General features: G+C 40.4%; 1 protein-coding gene across 1 annotated transcript; it reads right to left on the reverse strand.

Annotated features, from left to right (window-relative positions):
• Positions 1 to 6,000: 6,000 nt before the first annotated feature.
• On the reverse strand, positions 6,001 to 16,857 carry CSTA (cystatin A). The gene is made up of 3 exons (XM_019922868.3): positions 16,702 to 16,857; positions 9,682 to 9,783; positions 6,001 to 6,247 (listed from the first exon to the last, which is right to left on the reverse strand). The coding sequence occupies exons 1-3, from the start codon at positions 16,765 to 16,767 to the stop codon at positions 6,119 to 6,121; spliced, it is 297 nt and encodes a 98-aa protein (XP_019778427.1). The 5' UTR covers positions 16,768 to 16,857; the 3' UTR covers positions 6,001 to 6,118.
• Positions 16,858 to 17,383: the final 526 nt, after the last annotated feature.

The following is a 17,383-nucleotide window of genomic DNA, read 5'->3' on the forward strand; positions in this document are numbered from 1 at the left end:
AGAGCTGAAGGCAGATGAATAGAACAGTTTCCTTATTAAGAAGCATTTAGAGTTGTCAGTGGTTACAAAAAAAAAAAATCACTATTTCAAGCTCTCACTTACCTCCTTCAGGGGTCAGAATAGCAGAGTAAATGAATTCTGAGCTTGTGTTTGTGAAGTGTATGGATCAAGAGCATTTGTCCTGGAGGCAAACAGCCTGGGATCATATCCTTACTTTACTAACTAGCCATGAGGCCTTGGGCAAGTAACTTAACCTCTCTACAGCTCAGTCTTGTAAAGAGGAGATAATAATAATAGTTACCTCATGAGGTTGTTATGAGGATTAAATGAGTTATATGTGTAAAGTCTTTAGAACTCTACCTGACACATAATAAGCACTTAATATATACTATATTATTATTTGGGGGTGGCGGATTGGCAAGTGGCACTAGCAGGGTAGTGAGCAGAGTGCAGAACACAGAGGGAGACATTATTTAGGGCATCTTTAAAACAAATTTCCTCTTCTCTTTCCCCATCCTCCTTTCCCTCCTTTCTCCCTTCCCACCTCTCCCTCTTCTTTCCCTCTCCTTCCTAAACAATTCAGTCCAAAATCCATTAGGTAAGGCCAAGGAAGGATTACTGTGAACAATTATATGCCAATAAAATAGAATATACAGATGAAATGGAAAAATATCTAGAAAGACACACTACTAAAACCAACTTAAGAAGAAATAGTCAATCTAAATAGACCTATAACAAATGGAGAGATTAAATTAGTAGTCAAAAACTTCCCACAAAGAAAAGCCCAGGCCCAGATGGCTTCACTGCTGAATTCTACCAAACATTTAAAGAAGAACTGATAGCAATCCTACACAACCTCTTACGAAAAATAGAAGAGGGGGGAATGTTTCTCAATTCATTCTATATGAGGCCAGTATTATCTAGATACTAAACCAAAGGCATCAGAAGAAAACTACTGACCAATATCTTTTAAGAATATGGATGCAAAAACCCTCAACAAAATACTAGCAAACCAAATGTAGCACATAAAAAAGAATTATACTCCATGACCACATGAGATTCATTTTAGGAATGCAAAGCTGACTTAATATTCCTAAATCAATTAATGTAATACACTGTATCAATAAAATAAAAAAACAAAACCACATGATCATCTCAATAGATGCAGGAAAAAAGGCATTTGACAAAATCCAATGTCCTTTCATGATAAAAACCACAACATATTACAGAATTTCCTCAGCTTGATAAAGGGCATCTACAAAAACCCCACAGATACCATCATACTTAATGGTGAAAGACTGAATGCTTTCCCCCTAAGGTCAGGAACAAGACAAGTCTATCTACTCTCACCACTTCTACTCAACTTTGTACTGGAGGTTCTAGCAAGTGCAGTTAGGTATTTAATTAAAATAAAAGGTATCCAGTTTGGAAAGGAAGAAGTAAAACTACCTCTTTGTAAATGAGCTGATTTGTAGTATATGAAAATTCTAAGGAATATACCAATAAACAAGTTCAGCAAGTTTGAAGAATTCAAGAAAAATTGCATTTTTTAATATACATACAATTAACAAAAATGAAAGTAAGAAAACAATTCCATTTACAAGAACATCTATAGAATAAATTTAACAAAAGAAGTGCAAAATATATACTCTGAAAGCTACAAAACATTCTCAAAAGAAATTAAAGAAGGTGTAAATAATTGGGAAAACATCCTTGTTTATGGATTGGTAGGTTTAATATTGTTTAGATGGCACTACTCCCCAAATTGATCTATAGATTCAACACAATTCCTATCAGAATCCTAGCTGAAATTTGTAGCTAAAATTGTAGAAATTTATTTGTAGAAATTTATAAGCGGATTCTATAATTCATACAGAAATTCAAAGGATCCAGGAGAACCAAAACATTCTTGAAAAAGGACAAAGTTGGAGGACTCACCACTTGTTGATTTCAAAACTTACTACAAAGCAACCGTAATCAAGAAAGTGTGGTACTGGCATGAGATAGACATGTAAATTAATGGAATGGAATTGAGAGTCCAGAAATGAACTCATGTGCCTATGATCAACTGATTTTCAACAAGCGTGCCAAGACCAATGTGGGAAAGAATAGTCTTTTCAACAAATCGTGCTGGAACAACTAGATAGCCACATTCAAAAGAATGAAATTGGATCCTTACCTCATACTACTTACAGAATTAACTCAAAAGTTATCAAAAACCTAAATGTAAAAGCTAAAACAACACAACTCTTAGAAGAAAACAGGAGTAAATTATCATGAGCTTGAGTTTGGCAAAGAATGCTTAGATCTGACACCAAATGCAAGAGCAACAAAAGAAAAATCAGATAATTTGGATTTCATTAAAATTAAAATCTTTTGTGTTTTAAAGAACACTGTTGGGGACTTCTCTGGTGACGCAGTGGTTAAAAATCCGCTTGCCAGTGCAGGGGCCCTGGTTAGAGCCCTGGTCCGGGAAGATCCCACATGCCATGGAGCAACTAAGCCCGTGTGCCATAACTACTGAAGCCCATGCGCCTAGAGCCCGTGCTCCACAACAAAGAGAAGCCACTGCAATGAGAAGCCCGTGCACTGCAATGAAGAGTAGCCTCTGCTCGCGGCAACTAGAGAAAGCCCGCATGCAGCAACAAAGACCCAACACAGCCAAAAATATTAATTAATTTTAAAAAAAGAACACTCTCAAGAAGTGCAAAGACAACCACAAAATGGGAGAAAATATTTGCAAATCATATAACTGATAAGTTACCTGTATCCAGAATATGCTAAAACTACAACTCAATAATAAAAAGACAAATAACCCAATTTAAAAATAAAGGATCTGAATAGCCATTTCTCCAAGGAAGGTCTGCAAATGGATGATAAGCTCATGAAAAGATGCTTGACGTCATTAGTCATCAGGGAAATGCAAATAAACACCATGATAAGATACCACTTCACACTCACTAGGATGGCTAGACTCAAAAAGTCAGGTAATAACAAGTGTTAATGAGGAAGTTGGAGAAATCCAAACCCTCATATACTGCTAGTGGGAATGTAAAATAAGGCAGCTGCTTTGGAAAACAGTTTGTAAGTTCTTTGAACATTTAAACATGGAGTTACCTTATGAACCACCAATTTTACTCTTAGGTATATACCCAAGAGAAAAAAAAACATTTGTATACACAAAAACATATACACAAATGTTTATAGCAGCATTGTTCATAATAGTCAAAAGGTGAAAGCAACTCAAATATCCATCAACTGATGAATGAATAAACAAAATGTAATATGTCCATAAAATGGAGTATTATTTGGCTATAAAATGGAATAAAATATTGTTATATGCAACAACATGGATGAACCTTGAAAATATTTATTAAGCAAAAGAAGCCCATTACAAAAGATCATATATAATATGATTCCATATATATGAAATGTCTAGAATAGGCAAATCCATAGAGACAGAAAGTAAGTAAATTAGTGTTTGCTTAGGAGTGGGGGTGTGGAGAAGGATGGGGGCTGACAGTTCATGGAGTCTCTTTTTGAGGTGATGAAAATGTTCTAAAATTCGTGGGACTTCCTTGGTGGTCCAGTGGTTAAGACTTCGCCTTCCAATGCAGGGGGTGCGGGTTTGATCTCTGGTCAGGTAGCTAAGATGCCACATGCATTGTGGCCAAAAAAAAAAAAACACAAAACAGAAGCAATATTGTAACAAATTCAACAAAGACTTTTAAAAAATGGTCCACATCAAAAACAAAAATCTTTTTAAAAAAAGTTCAAAAATTTGCTGTGGTAATGGTTTCACATATTTTTGAATATACTAAAAACCACTGAATTGTATACTTCGGGTGAATTGTATGGTATATAAATTATATTTCAATAAAAGTGTTAAATAAGAAAGAGAAAAATGGCAATTAAATGGAACACAAAGTTTTGGACTGGATCTTTTTGCAATAAAGGACATTTTTGTGGTAACTGGGGAAACTTGAATGTTGTCTGGAAGATTAGATGTTAACAAATGTTTTGATGCCAAAACCTGGCCTCTCTGCACCAGCACCAAATTGAATCTCATAGACAGAGTTTTGGATGAAGTAGAACAGAATAGCTTTATTGCCTTGCCAGGCAAAGGGGCCCACAGTGGGCTAATGCCTTCAAAACTGTGTAGCCCAACCCAGGGGGTTTGTGAGGAGTCTTATAGTCAAGGGGTGGGGTTGCTGATAAGGATCAGGGTGCCTGCAGGACCTGCATTCCTTCAATCTAGAGATCATCTGGCATCAGGTGGTATTGAACTGTGACCTTCTCTCTGGAGGAAGAATGCTTCACCAAGTAGTTAACGTCTTCAGTCTGGTGTGGGTTTTAGTTCTGCAGAAGAGCTCAAAGATATTGTTATGTATATCCCTTGAGGAGGAACCAGGACCCTGCCCAAAGGCTGCACTATTGTTTCTTTCTAAAAAATTAATTAATTAATTAATATTTTTGGCTGCGTTGGGTCTTTGTTTTTGCGTACAGGCTCTCTCTAGTTGTGGTGAGCTGGGGCTACCCTTCGTTGCAGTGCACGGGCTTCTCCTTGATGTGGCTTCTCTTGTTGCAGAGCATGGGCTCTAGGCACGCAGGCTTCAGTAGTTGTGGCACTCGGGCTCAGTAGTTGTGGCTTGTAGGCTCTAGAGCACAGGCTCAGTAGTTGTGGCGCGCAGGCTTAGTTGCTCCGCGGCATGTGGGATCTTCCCAGACCAGGGCACAAACCTATGTCTCTTGCATTGGCAAGTGGATTCTTAACCAGTGCGCCACCAGGGGAGCCCTGCACTATTGTTTCTTGACTCCTCCTCCCTGTCTTCACATCCCCCTCCTTCCCAGATTAGCAATAGTTTGAACCTGCCCTTTGGAACTCAGGGAAGGTCATGGAGGCTGAATGAAGCCTATTTCCTACAAACAAGAAACAGGGGACACAGAAAGGCTTTGGTGCCCAGGAGCCCCATGGGGTCTTGCTTGGTTCCAGGTTCAGTGTTAATTTCCTGATTTTAGTGGTTATATTTCAGTTTTTCAGGAGAATGTACTTATTTGTAGGAGGTGCAAAATGCAAAATTTGTTGGTGATGGAACATCACTGTAGATAACTTACTCTCAAATGTCCAGGAAAAAAGTTTTGGGGGGGGCAACTTATCTGTAAGTTTGAGATTGTTTTAAAATATAAATATGCTTAATAAAATACTTGATTTAATTTTAAAATGTGAGGGTAGAGGTGGAGCGTTGAATTCTCAGCAGCCCCAGGGCACTGATAACCCAAGATCTGGCCTGCCAATGGTGGGAGTGGTGGTGGTTTTATCCTTTAGCTAGTTGCATTAGGCCTCCGTAATTTTTCTAAGATTTCCAACTGACATCAGTTTGTATGGAATTTCTACTCTCAAGCTATAGCATTGATTTTGAGAAAGAAAAAGTAATTTTACTCTTATATAAAATAGACAAGAGGGCTTCCCTGGTGGCGCAGTGGTTGAGAATCTGCCTGCTAATGCAGGGGACACGGGTTCGAGCCCTGGTCTGGTAGGATCCCACATGCTGCTGAGCAACTGGGCCCGTGAACCACAACTACTGAGCCTGCGCGTCTGGAGCCTGTGCTCCGCAACAAGAGAGGCTGCGATAGTGAGAGGCCCGTGCACCGCGATGAAGAGTGGCCCCCGCTTGCCACAACTAGAGAAAGCCCTCGCACAGAAATGAAGACCCAACACAGCAAAAATAAATTAATTAATTAATAAACTCCTACCCCCAACATCTTTTTTTTTTTTCTTTGCGGTACGTGGGCCTCTCACTACTGTGGCCTCTCCCGTTGCGGAGCACAGGACACGCAGGCTCAGCGGCCATGGCTTATGGGCCCAGCCGCTCTGCGGCATGTGGGATCTTCCCGGACCAGGGCACGAACCCACGTCCCCTCCATTGGCAGGCGGACTCTCAACCACTGTGCCACCAGGGAAGCTCCCCACAACATCTTAAAAAAAAAACAGATGAGAGCTAGTAGAAGAGATTAATTTATTTGAAAAGGAATACTTCTTTATTGATAGTTACATTTATTAGCAGGGGCCATTAATCAGGAGACAGTGGAAAGAATCGACTGCTTTCAGAACATGTCGCTAGAAGCCGGTGAGCTCGTCATCCTTGCTTTTGTCAGCCTGGTAGCCAGTAAGTGCCAAAGACTGATTTTGTTGAGGAAGGCTCTGGAATACTATTATGTGAATATAACGATCATTACCTACTCGTATCTGGAAGTTAAAAAAAAAGAAAAAAAGAAAAAGGAGATTCATTCACACGGATCCATGTCAAATGAAAGATCTACAGACCTATAAAGATTTAGCTGCAATAAGCTCTTTTGGAATAGCATTCCTAGACCACCATTCTTAGACCCTTAGTTTACATAAACCTTCCATCTTCTTTTATGAGAGAAAGGGCAGGCTAAAGGCATGGCAAGAGACATAGGTCCTAGGTTTATTTTATTTTATAGTTTACTATATTCTGTGCACAAATGAAAGTCCAGAGTTGCATTTCATTTTCAAAGATGCACAGATCAAGAAAACAAGTGACAGTCTTTTTGAGGTTTCCATTTTCTGACTCCCAAATTGGGATACTTTATTTGTCACATGGTTTGAGCAAGGAGAAGAAAATCGGAATTGCCCTAGAGAATTTGGGATGTGTGGTTCCCATATCTATATTAGAACCTGCTTTATAAATGCCCATAGGTAAAACTGAGCAGGACCCAGGGGTGTAGAGTCTAGTTTCCCTTCTGAAGTAAAGGGATCTTGCTGGGAAATCATTGGTATGAAGATTGAAATGGTAATCTGGGCATGAATCTGGGACCTAGAAAACTATGGTAAGAATTCCCACTTTTGTTCTTGGTTCAGACAGTAAAAGTTTTGTCTTTGAATAATATTTATTGTGCTCTGGTGTCCCTTCCTAACCTAATTTTATTTTATTTAAAAAAATTATTATAGAAGGATGGCTTTATTTCCCTGTGCTGTACAATATATCCTTGTAGCATATTTATTTTATACTTAGTAGTTTGTACCTCTTAATCTCCTACCCCTATCTTGCCCCTCCCACATTCCCTCTCCCCACAGGTAACCACTAGTTCATTCTTTATATATAAATCTAACTAAACTAATTTTAATAAATGTCATTTATCAAATGTTTACCATGAGTCAGACACTATGATGACCATCTTATATACTTGATTATATTTACATTTTGTTCTAGGCAAGAAGAAAGGTGGAACAAGGACCATTTTACAGATGCAGAGCAGATTAAGAGAGATTAAGTAATTTTTCATAAATCTCTCAGCTAATAAGTGACAAAGCCAAACTTCAACATCTGTGTTAGTTTCACTCTATGGGGTAACATTTCAAAAACATTTATTCTGTGCTTGGAACAGGGCACCAGCTTTTGCATACATTATTAGAGGCAGCACAGCTAATAGGTAAGTATCAGACTACTTGGGTTCAAATTCTGGCTGTGCTCTTATAGTATTGTGACCTTAGTTAGTTAGTTCACCTCCCCAGGGGGCAATTTTCTTATCAGCAACACGAAGGAAATGATCATACTTATAGACATGTTGAGAGGATTAAATGAGATAATACATGTCCAGCTCTTAGGACAGTGCCTGGCACATTGTGAGTGCTTAGTAAACTTCTTTTCTTTTAAAAAAAATATTTATTTATTTATTTGGCTGTGCTGGGTCTTAGTTGTGGCACACCGGATCTTCGTGGCAGCATGTGTGATCTTTAGTTGTGGCATGTGAACTTTTAGTTCCCTGACCAGGGATCAAACCTGGGCCCCCTGAAATGGGAGCATGGAGTTTTATCCACTGGACCACCAGGGAAGTCCCCATAAGTGCTTAGTAAATTTCTAGTTCATTTATTCCACATAACACCCTGCAAAGTAGGTTATTATTATTCATGTTGTGAAGCTAAAGGAATTAAGGCTCAGAGAAGATGAGGGGCTGTGGATCGCACAGGTTTTAACCAGTCAAACAAGCCGAGTAAGTGTTCAAACCCAGGACTGTCTGACACCAAAGCCTACAATCCTTCCATTTTACCACCTGCCTCTTGACAGGTACTTGAGAAAAACAAGAGGAGGTCACATCACCAGCCAGATCTGAAATCCAGAGAGTGAGTGTCTCAGATCAAAGAGGTCAACAGCTAGATGGCCAGGAAGTAAGGAGGAAACTGTGGTCAGTGACTTTAATCCCATAGGAGAAAGTTGATAGCAGATGGAGGGTGAGGTAGGGAGGGAAGGGGACTGTGGTCTTAAGGGAAGAAATTTCCAAGATAGTTTTCTGATGGGCCTTTTAAGAAATGTATGAGCTGGTTAGTATGCGAAATTTTTGTACTTGGATTAATCATAAATTATTAAAATAATGATCCCAATTTTGATGGAATGTTTCTTATCTTTGAACAAAACCACTTTTAACTAGAAACCATTCTTTTCTAGCTGTGAAGAAAGCAGGAAGGGAGGAAACAAGACCATTGCTTTCTGAGGACGAGGCAGGATCTCACCCCTGTGTAGCACCCCAGCACCTGGCATGTACCAGGACCTCAAATGTGGTAGGACTGGGCTGATTTTTGTGTATGTGTGTGTGAATTCTGTTTTATTTATTTTTTTATACAGCAGTTCTTATTAGTTATCTATTTTATACATATTAGTGTATATATGTCAATCCCAATCTCCCAATTTGGGCTGATCTTTTCACATGACCCAGTCTTGTAATTTTTTCATGCAGAGCTGCTTAACAACACATTTTTATTTTTTTTGCTGAAAACATTAAAAAAAATTTATATCTTAAGTGGTTAATTGTTTGTTAAAGAGAAATAAGCCAGACTGTGCCCTCATCAAGTAGGTTAGTAAAGGTTAAGTAAATACATTTGAATGTCTGTTGTAATTATTTACTAAATGAGAATTATCATCTTCTCAATACAAAAGGTTGAAAATGGCTTCCAAATATCCATGGTTGATTTGCTGGATTGGTTCCCTCTCAATAACTTCACAAAAAAGTTTTCTTCATTTAGAACTGGATCAGTGCATCACTTAATTTTCTGATATAACTATAAAATTAATTTTTAAAAGACTTTTAATACTCCACTGCTTCAAACTACACCTACAGTGCCACAAGTTGAAACTAGTTATTTGAGTTACAAAAATAATATATTTAAATTATATTAATCAAAATTCTTATTTAAAGGGCAAAAGTTGTTTTAAATGATTTTCCCAGCTAATGATTCAAATCATTCCTTAAACCCATTTCATTTAGACACATAGAATCACAAAGCTTTGAGATGGAATAAGCTTCAAGATAGCATCTGGTCCAGTCCCACATCTTTAGGATCCTAGGATCCCACATGAAGAAGCCATGGCCGCAAGCTAATCATGCCCTGAATTCTGAAGTCTTTTTCTATACATTTTCTGGAAATTAAGTTAAGAATTGATATAAGAAAGGTTTCTAAATTCACAAGAAAAAGATGATATAAATATACCGTCATCTGCCAAGTTTGAGAGTTTACCACTTGGGCAGCACCATGCTAGGTAGGCATCTTGATTTAGGACAAGGAGAAAGAACAAATTATAAGGTAGGGGAGACAGGGAGCATTGCATAAAGTGAAAGATACAACAATATCTTTTAGTGCTAAAGCGAATGTTGAACTCTAACCTTAATGTAGTAATTAATTCCAGCAACCACTTGAGTTTTATATTCCACAGCTTCAAATTCTTCATAAGTCTCATTTGTTTTTTCTTCAAGCTGTGGTTTAACCTTAAGAAAAGAGTATGAAATAAAAGTCATATTTTTATGGCAAGACCAGAGAAATTTAAACAACAACAACAAAATCTCTCTGCCCTTTGGCCTCCCCTCTCCCCCCACTTTGCATTTTGTATCTGCATTATGCATCGACCAAACCACTCCCATCAGCAGGAATACCTGCTCAACCATAAACATGGTTTAACATGCTCCTAGCATCGACAAGACAATTCCTTAAAAGATAACATCCCTCCTCTATCTTGTAAGGAATCACATGACCCACCACCATGCTGCTTAGATCTGGATTAAATAAACTGTCAACTATACATCATTTGATGTACAACCCTCCGTCTCGAAAAACTTATGTACCTGTGCCTTGACTTCTAATGGGTGGAACAGTTCTCAGAGCTTTCTGAGATGTTGTTCTTCCTGGGTTATAATCCATAATTTGGCTCGAAAAAATTTCCCATTTCTTTCTTAAATCAACTGATTAATTTTTTGTTGACAAGAGGAAACAAATTACCAAGGCTATATCGAACTCCATTTATGTGATTTACACATCTGTTAAATATGTATTTACAAATAGGTAAACATGTCTTTGATTAATAAAAATGGGAGACCGTAATTACTATTTCATTACAAATTTTTTTTTATTTTGAAATGATTTCAGACTCAAAGTTGCAAAAATAGTATAGCATATCTCAAGGCCCTTACTTTAATCACACCCACAAGTCCCTTTGCCGTGCAAGGTAACATATTTAAGGGATTCAGGGATTAGGGCGTAGACATCTTTTTTTTTTTTTTTTAGAAGATGTTGGGGGTAGGAGTTTATTAATTTAGTTATTTATTTTTGCTGCGTTGGGTCTTCGTTTCTGTGCGAAGGCTTTCTCTAGTTGTGGCAAGCGGGGGCCACTCTTCATCGCGGTGCACGGGCCTCTCACTATCGCAGCCTCTCTTGTTGCGGAGCACAGGCTCCAGACGTGCAGGCTCAGTAGTTGTGGTTCATGGGCCCAGCTGCTCCGTGGCATGTGGGATCTTCCCGGCCCAGGGCTCGAACCCGTGTCCCCTGCATTGGCAAGCGGATTCTTAACACTGCGCCACCAGTGAAGCCGCAGCCCATAACATTTTATGTGCATATACAGCTTTAGTCAGGCCTCCAGTGCATCTAGGGTTCTCCCAAGGCCACACAGTCCTTCCCATCAGTGGGCAAGCATTTTGAAACCTTTTTTATTTGTGCCTCGGCTTGGGTACCAGATTGCTTTCAAAGATCTAGACATTTGCAAACTCTTTGTGTTCTCAGACCATTTTTGAAGGGCAAACACTTCTCGGACCACTACCCATTTCTCCTGTAACATTCAGAATAGATGGGAGGAATGTGATTGCTTTCCTGAGATGGAAAGTGAGGTTAAAAAGTGGAGAAAGGAAGGAAACAAATAGTGAAGAAAAAAAAGAAAGAAAGAAATGGGAAGAGGTAGGGCGCAGGAGAGAGAAGAGAAAAGTGGACAAGCATGCAGAGAGAATGAGTAAGGGAAGAGTTCATTGTCTTATTGCTCCCCCCTACCTAATCCTTTTGAGCCTTTTGAGCCACTGGGTACCAGTCAAGTTAGGAGCTGAGCTGGGAAGGGTTAATCTCTACACAAAACCCCAAATTATCTATTTAAGCCTCATTTTGCAGATGAGGAACCTAAGGCTGTGAGGAGAACATGACTGCTAATGGCTGAAAAATTACTGATTATAGTTATTTGGCGTTTTAAATGCCTTGAATAGTGAGTATCTGATTTATCTTTTTTTTTAAACTATGTATCAGACATTTTTATTTCTATCTGTCCTAGAAACACATCCAAATCTGTAACCTTTCCATTGTATCTATGCAGTCCACAAGTCCAGAATTTTCCATCAGAGAGTTGATTGCAAATGTCCTGGTTTGTTTCTGTAAGTGCTCTGGCACCTATCAGACTGTGTGCCTTGACTGCAGGTTCACTGTACTTATAACCCGTAGCCCTGCTCCCCCTTTCCAGTAAAACAGATTTGTATTGCTCTATTGTTGGAGGCTATGAACCTGGGATGATGAGATTTCAGGTGAGGAGGAGGAAAAGGGGCAGAGTTGGAAGGAGCTGATCAGTGAAACCTTATTCAGAAGGCAGGTTGTTGTTGAAAGACCCCCCAGGACGGGTGCTAGGAGGGTGAAGCGCACCTGGGAATGGTGGTCCGGAGTCTGGTGGTAAACAGACAGACCTTGAGCTGAACACAGTTGGCATTCACCTTCCTCCGCCTGCCATGCATGGTGGTGGTTGAGGTGTTGAAGGGAACAGTGTAGGTTTGTTACTTGGGTCCCAACCAGGGGAAGGATGGTTCCAGGGAGGAGCGCCTGGTAAAATGCAGTTACCCCAGAGCTGTTCAAGCATTTCTTGTTGCTGCAGAGCATGAATCTCGGTAAGCTGCTAGTTCTCCAGGATCTGAGGATTTAAGCCACACTGAACCCAAGACCCAGGCTACCTGTAATCATTCTGCAGAAACACTTGGACTATGCATAATTTAGGAAAAAATGCATAGAAAGATAATGGTGGCAGCATGGATAGGTCATATTTGGGAAGTTTTAGAGAGTAACAAAGGAGAGTTTGGGTAGCAACAAGAGAGTACAGCAGGGTTGGTGAGAGGTGATTTGTGGACATTTGTCACCTATGTTTTGAGGGCAGGGGAAGTATGGGGCAAGGCACCTAGCATACAAGAAATGATGGCACCTGGCTTAAGGAGTTCAAATTCTTAGATTGAAGAGAGGAATGAGATCAGCAGGGGATAAGTAATTCAGGGCATTCTTGAACAAGATAGCTGCAATCTTTTTTTTTTTTTTTTTTTTTTCGGTACGCGGGCCTCTCACTGTTGTGGCCTCTCCCGTTGCGGAGCACAGGCTCCGGACGCGCAGACTCAGCGGCCATGGCCCACGGGCCCAGCCGCTCCGCGGCATGTGGGATCCTCCCGGACCGGGGCACGAACCCGCGTCCCCTGCATCGGCAGGCGGACTCTCAACCACTGCACCACCAGAGAAGCCCAGCTGCAATCTTTTAAGAGAAAGAACTGAGACGCCATCTGGTTGGGCCATGGGGATGGGACGGATTGAGAAACTGAGGAGAGAGAAGGTCCAGATCCACCTCTGTGGGGTTTCTAGAAAAGGATCAACAGGATATGACTGAAAGGATGTCCTGGCAGCCCTAGGGTCCTGCTGTGGTTGTTCACTGGCATGAATCTGTAGATTTGTAATGGGTGAGTTTTCTGTGTTTTTACATCTTCCTTGAGCAAAGTTCTCTGAACCTGGAGTAGAAGCTGAGGAGGAAGTTGTGGCAGTGACCTCTAATTAAGGACTGGAATGCCAGAGCTCACGAAGCCATGGAAATCAGGGGTAGAGGAGAGTATGAAACCACCCATCATGTGATCCAGCTGGATGAGTGATAGAGTGGGCCTAGGCATGCTCTGATGAAGATGGGAGGTGAGTGTCTGAAGGATTCTGGTGTGGATGAATGGCAGGTTCTCTGGACGTGGGGACAATGGAAGAGGTGACTGATGAGCGGGCTGTAGTCAGAGAGGAAAACACAGATTTGTGGGTAAGAGCCATGACATGCTAAGCTCCTGGATGTGTCCATAATGGTATGCAGATGGGGTGTTTGTGTGGTGTCCTGGCAGACAAAAACCATGATCTGTGTGTATGCCAGGAATGGTATTCAGCAGTCACGTTTGACTTAGGGGTGTGTGTGTGTGTGTGTGTGTGTGTGTGTGTGTGTGTATGCATCTGTGCATGTGTAATAATAGCCCTTATTTCTAAAAATAATTATTGAAATAACATTTCCTTCCTGCACATAAACATACTCAGAATTCTCATCCAATGGTTTTTTACATATGGCATAAGATAATGGATCAGCCATATTGATCCGGAGGCTTTTGCCAGTGGGCCATTCATTTGCTCCTTAATTATGGCTTTTTATGGATGGGGCCATGTTTGGCTCTTTATTTCCTTGTGTGTATCCCTTTTCTCCAATCTATTTTATAAATTTCTCTGAGGGTAGGGACATTTTTTATGTCCCTTCTCTCCCTATAGCAATTCACACAGTACTGTGTACATAATCAGTGTTTTCTTTCTTTCTTTTTTTTCTTTTTTCTTTTTCTTTTGGCCACACTGCGCGGCTTGTAGAGTCTTAGTAGTTCCCAGACTAGGGACTGAACCTGGGTCTTCAGCAGTGAGAGCAGAGTCCTAACCATTGCACCTCCAGCTAATTCCCAAATCAATGTTTTCTGAATGAAGAAACCAGGCTTGTTTTCCTTCGTGACAACTTGTCTCCCCAAATAGGAAAAAGGAAAGAAGAGGGGCATAGAGAATCTTTGGAAGAGGGGGTTTTTTCCACGTGTACTCTGGACCCAAGTACTACTAACAGCCTTTAGTACCTGATACCAGCATTACCTTCCAGTCTCTGTTATCTTCAGAATGGAGAAACTCCTTTCTTCTGCCTCCAAAAATGTTCAAGTCTTCTCAACCCCAAGCCTTTTGTTTGATTTTCTTCTCTTTCTGAACTGATCCAACCTCTCTCTTTCATTCTGATGTCAAATTCCTTGAACCTGCAGTCATCATTTTTCTGATGCTTTCCCCTCTCTATGGGATGACCTTCCCCTCCTTCAGGCAAAAATCTGAAGTAAACAATTGTAATGCCTCACCTATGCACATTGCTTTCTCATTTCCAAGTCACGGCCTGCGGGATCTTAGTTCCCGACCAGGGATTAAACCCATGCCCCCTGCACTGGGAGCTCAGAGTCCTAACCACTGGACCACCAGGGAATTCCCTCCAAGTCATTTTTATGCAGGTGCTCTCATTAGTCCTTACGACTCTGAGGTCGAAGGGCAAGAGGTGTTATTTTCATTTCACAGATGAAATTGAGATTCTTTGCCCACCCTCTGATTTTAGAAAGCCCATCTCCCATAGGCCTCTCAGAATACCCTGTATCTGTAGTACTGCAGGCAAGTGAGGTCACGGACAGCCTGGGCATCACCACAGCTGGTTAGAAATGCAGAAACTCAGGTCCACCCCAGACCTACTGAGTCAAAATCTAGTCTTTCTTTTTTGTTTTTTTAATTGTGGTACGCAGGCCTCTCACTGTTGTGGCCTCTCCCGTTGCGGAGCACAGGCTCCGGACGCGCAGGCTCAGCGGCTATGGCTCATGGGCCCAGCCGCTCCGCGGCATGTGGGATCTTCCCAGACCGGGACACGAACCCGTGTCCCCTGCATCGGCAGGTGGACTCTCAACCACTGCGCCACCAGGGAAGCCCCAAAATCTGGTCTTTTAACAAGACCTCCAGGTGACCTGTGTGCACATTCAAGTTTGAAAACACTGACAATACAGGGATTTGAATGAAGGCATTAATAACTTAATATTACCTTCTTCAAGAAAGAAAAAAATGACAAGGTATTTACTTTTTTTTTTTTACTCTTAACATGGGTGAATCATCTAATTTATTATTAGCTATTTCCTTTGAAAACTTGCATCTGGATTACCATATCCTTTGGAATGTGCACTTTCTAAGACACCTTGTATCTTGGTGTCTAATTGAAACTTTTGATCTAATATTCTTTCACATATATTTATTCACATTATTGTAAAGTAACTACTTTTTTAAAAGAACTCTTGAAAGGGAAATACTTAGCCCCACAGAATGAGTGGTAGAATTTCAGGCATCTGCTCTCTTAGAGAGCTTCTCAGTGTCTTAACATAGAGAATCCCATCTCTTCCACTTACACAACAAGCTAATCTTTGCCAAACAGTGTCATAGAATGAAGTTTCAGCAAGAAAAAGCAAGAAGGAATGATACAAGAAAATAGGGCGACAATTTACAAACCTAAAATAGAAATTTATATACTTTTTCTTTTCATAAAATATGCAATACAATAAATGTTTATTATATAGGTAATAGCTAACCAGACAACACTTAGAAAAATGTATTAACCTGCTAAACACACTGAATTCTATTTTCACCATGATGAATTTTGGAATCACCATAGACTATGCCACTTCTCTACTAGTTTAATCATCTTCCAAATACTAAAACATTGTCCATTGAGTCAGATTTGTAGGAAGTCTGTAAGTGGATCATCTTTATGATATTGCTCTTCATTCAATCTATTAAAATTTTTTTTCCTGTAGTGCATTTGACGTCTAGTTCATCAATTATTTTTTTTAAAACCATAAGCAGTTTCTTTTTTTTTTCTTAATTAATTAATTTATTTATGGCTGCATTGGGTCTTCATTGCTGTGCACAGGCTTTCTCTAGTTGCGCCGAGCGGGGGCTACTCTTCGTTGTGGTGCGCAGGCTTCTTATTGTGGTGGCTTCTCTTGTTGCAGACCACAGGCTCTAGGCGCGCGGGCTTCAGTAGTTGTGGCACGCAGGCTCAGTAGTTGTGGCGCACGGGCTTAGTTGCTCCAAGGCATGTGGGATCTTCCTGGACCAGGGCTCACACCTGTGTCCCCTTCATTGGCAGGCGGATTCCTAACCACTGTGCCACCAGGGAAGTCCCTAGTTCGTCAATTGTTAACAACCTCAGACTTTAATTACATGTTGGCTCCACTTGGTGAGAATAGAAAAGTTTCATTAGAAACTGAATTAGTAATCCTAGAACCATACATTGTAAGAGCCTTAGAGATGATCCAATAAAAATTCTTCTTTTACAAATGGGGAACCTGAGGCTCAGAGAAGAGATATGACTTGCTCAATATCACTCTTACATTTAGAATTATCAGAGGTTTCATCTGAAAAACTTTTCAGTTGTAAGGAAACCTGAACAAAATCACACATTTCCCCATATTCTGGTTTTGATGTTCACCCACACATTTAACACAGGGCCAACCTAAACCAAGATTTGGGATCAAACCTTTTCATGGGCTGCATCCACTCACCGTGTTAGCGATCTCCTGGATTTCTGGAGTGGCAGGTTTGGCTTCAGTTAAGCCTCCAGATATCATTTTGGCTAACTGCGTCTTTTCTGGGCAGGATGCTGGCGCTGAAGTGGTCAGGTAAGGGTGGAGGCTCTGGTTTTTAAAGAAGGTGTTGTTCACAAGCTCCACCCGTAGAAGGTTTTATTTTCCTCAAAGAACAAAAGGCAAAGGGAAAGTACATCTTGAAGGGACAAAGGGAGTAGGTCTTGAAGTAAGTCTTCTTGCTTCCTCAGCAGAATATGCTAACAGGAGCTGGCAAGAAGGCGGGGCTGTGGAGGAACAAGTGGGTGTATACAAGGCGTAGCGCTGGAACAAGAGTCGAACTTGCCTGCGTTCTCTTTGACCTTGGTTCCATCCTGTTGCATCTGAAGTATGAAATCCGAAACCCCAACCAGAGAGTTTCCCAATGTTTAACTTCTAACAAAAACTTTATTTTTTAAAGGAATATTTTTTTAATAATGTCAAGGCTGATTGTTTAAAGTGGACTTGACTTTATAAAGAAAGTAAAGATCTATCTGGAGAATCTTGGCTGGATGTTTGTATTTTACTTTTATTTACATTTCTAGAACTGTTTAAAATACAGAAAAACACAAAGGATAAAACAATAAATACCTATATTCCTATCATCCAGAATGAAAACTTT

Source organism: Tursiops truncatus, chromosome 4 (genome assembly GCF_011762595.2).
Source record: "Tursiops truncatus isolate mTurTru1 chromosome 4, mTurTru1.mat.Y, whole genome shotgun sequence".
Lineage (NCBI taxonomy): Eukaryota > Metazoa > Chordata > Mammalia > Artiodactyla > Delphinidae > Tursiops > Tursiops truncatus.

Coding starts and splice junctions, on each gene's coding strand:
- CSTA (XM_019922868.3), bottom strand. CDS start 16,767: ATGATATCTGGAGGCTTAACTGAAGCCAAACCTGCCACTCCAGAAATC. Junction 9,784..16,701: donor TCCAGGAGATCGCTAACACG/GTGAGTGGATGC, acceptor TCTTTTCTTAAG/GTTAAACCACAGCTTGAAGA. Junction 6,248..9,681: donor GAATTAATTACTACATTAAG/GTTAGAGTTCAA, acceptor TTTAACTTCCAG/ATACGAGTAGGTAATGATCG.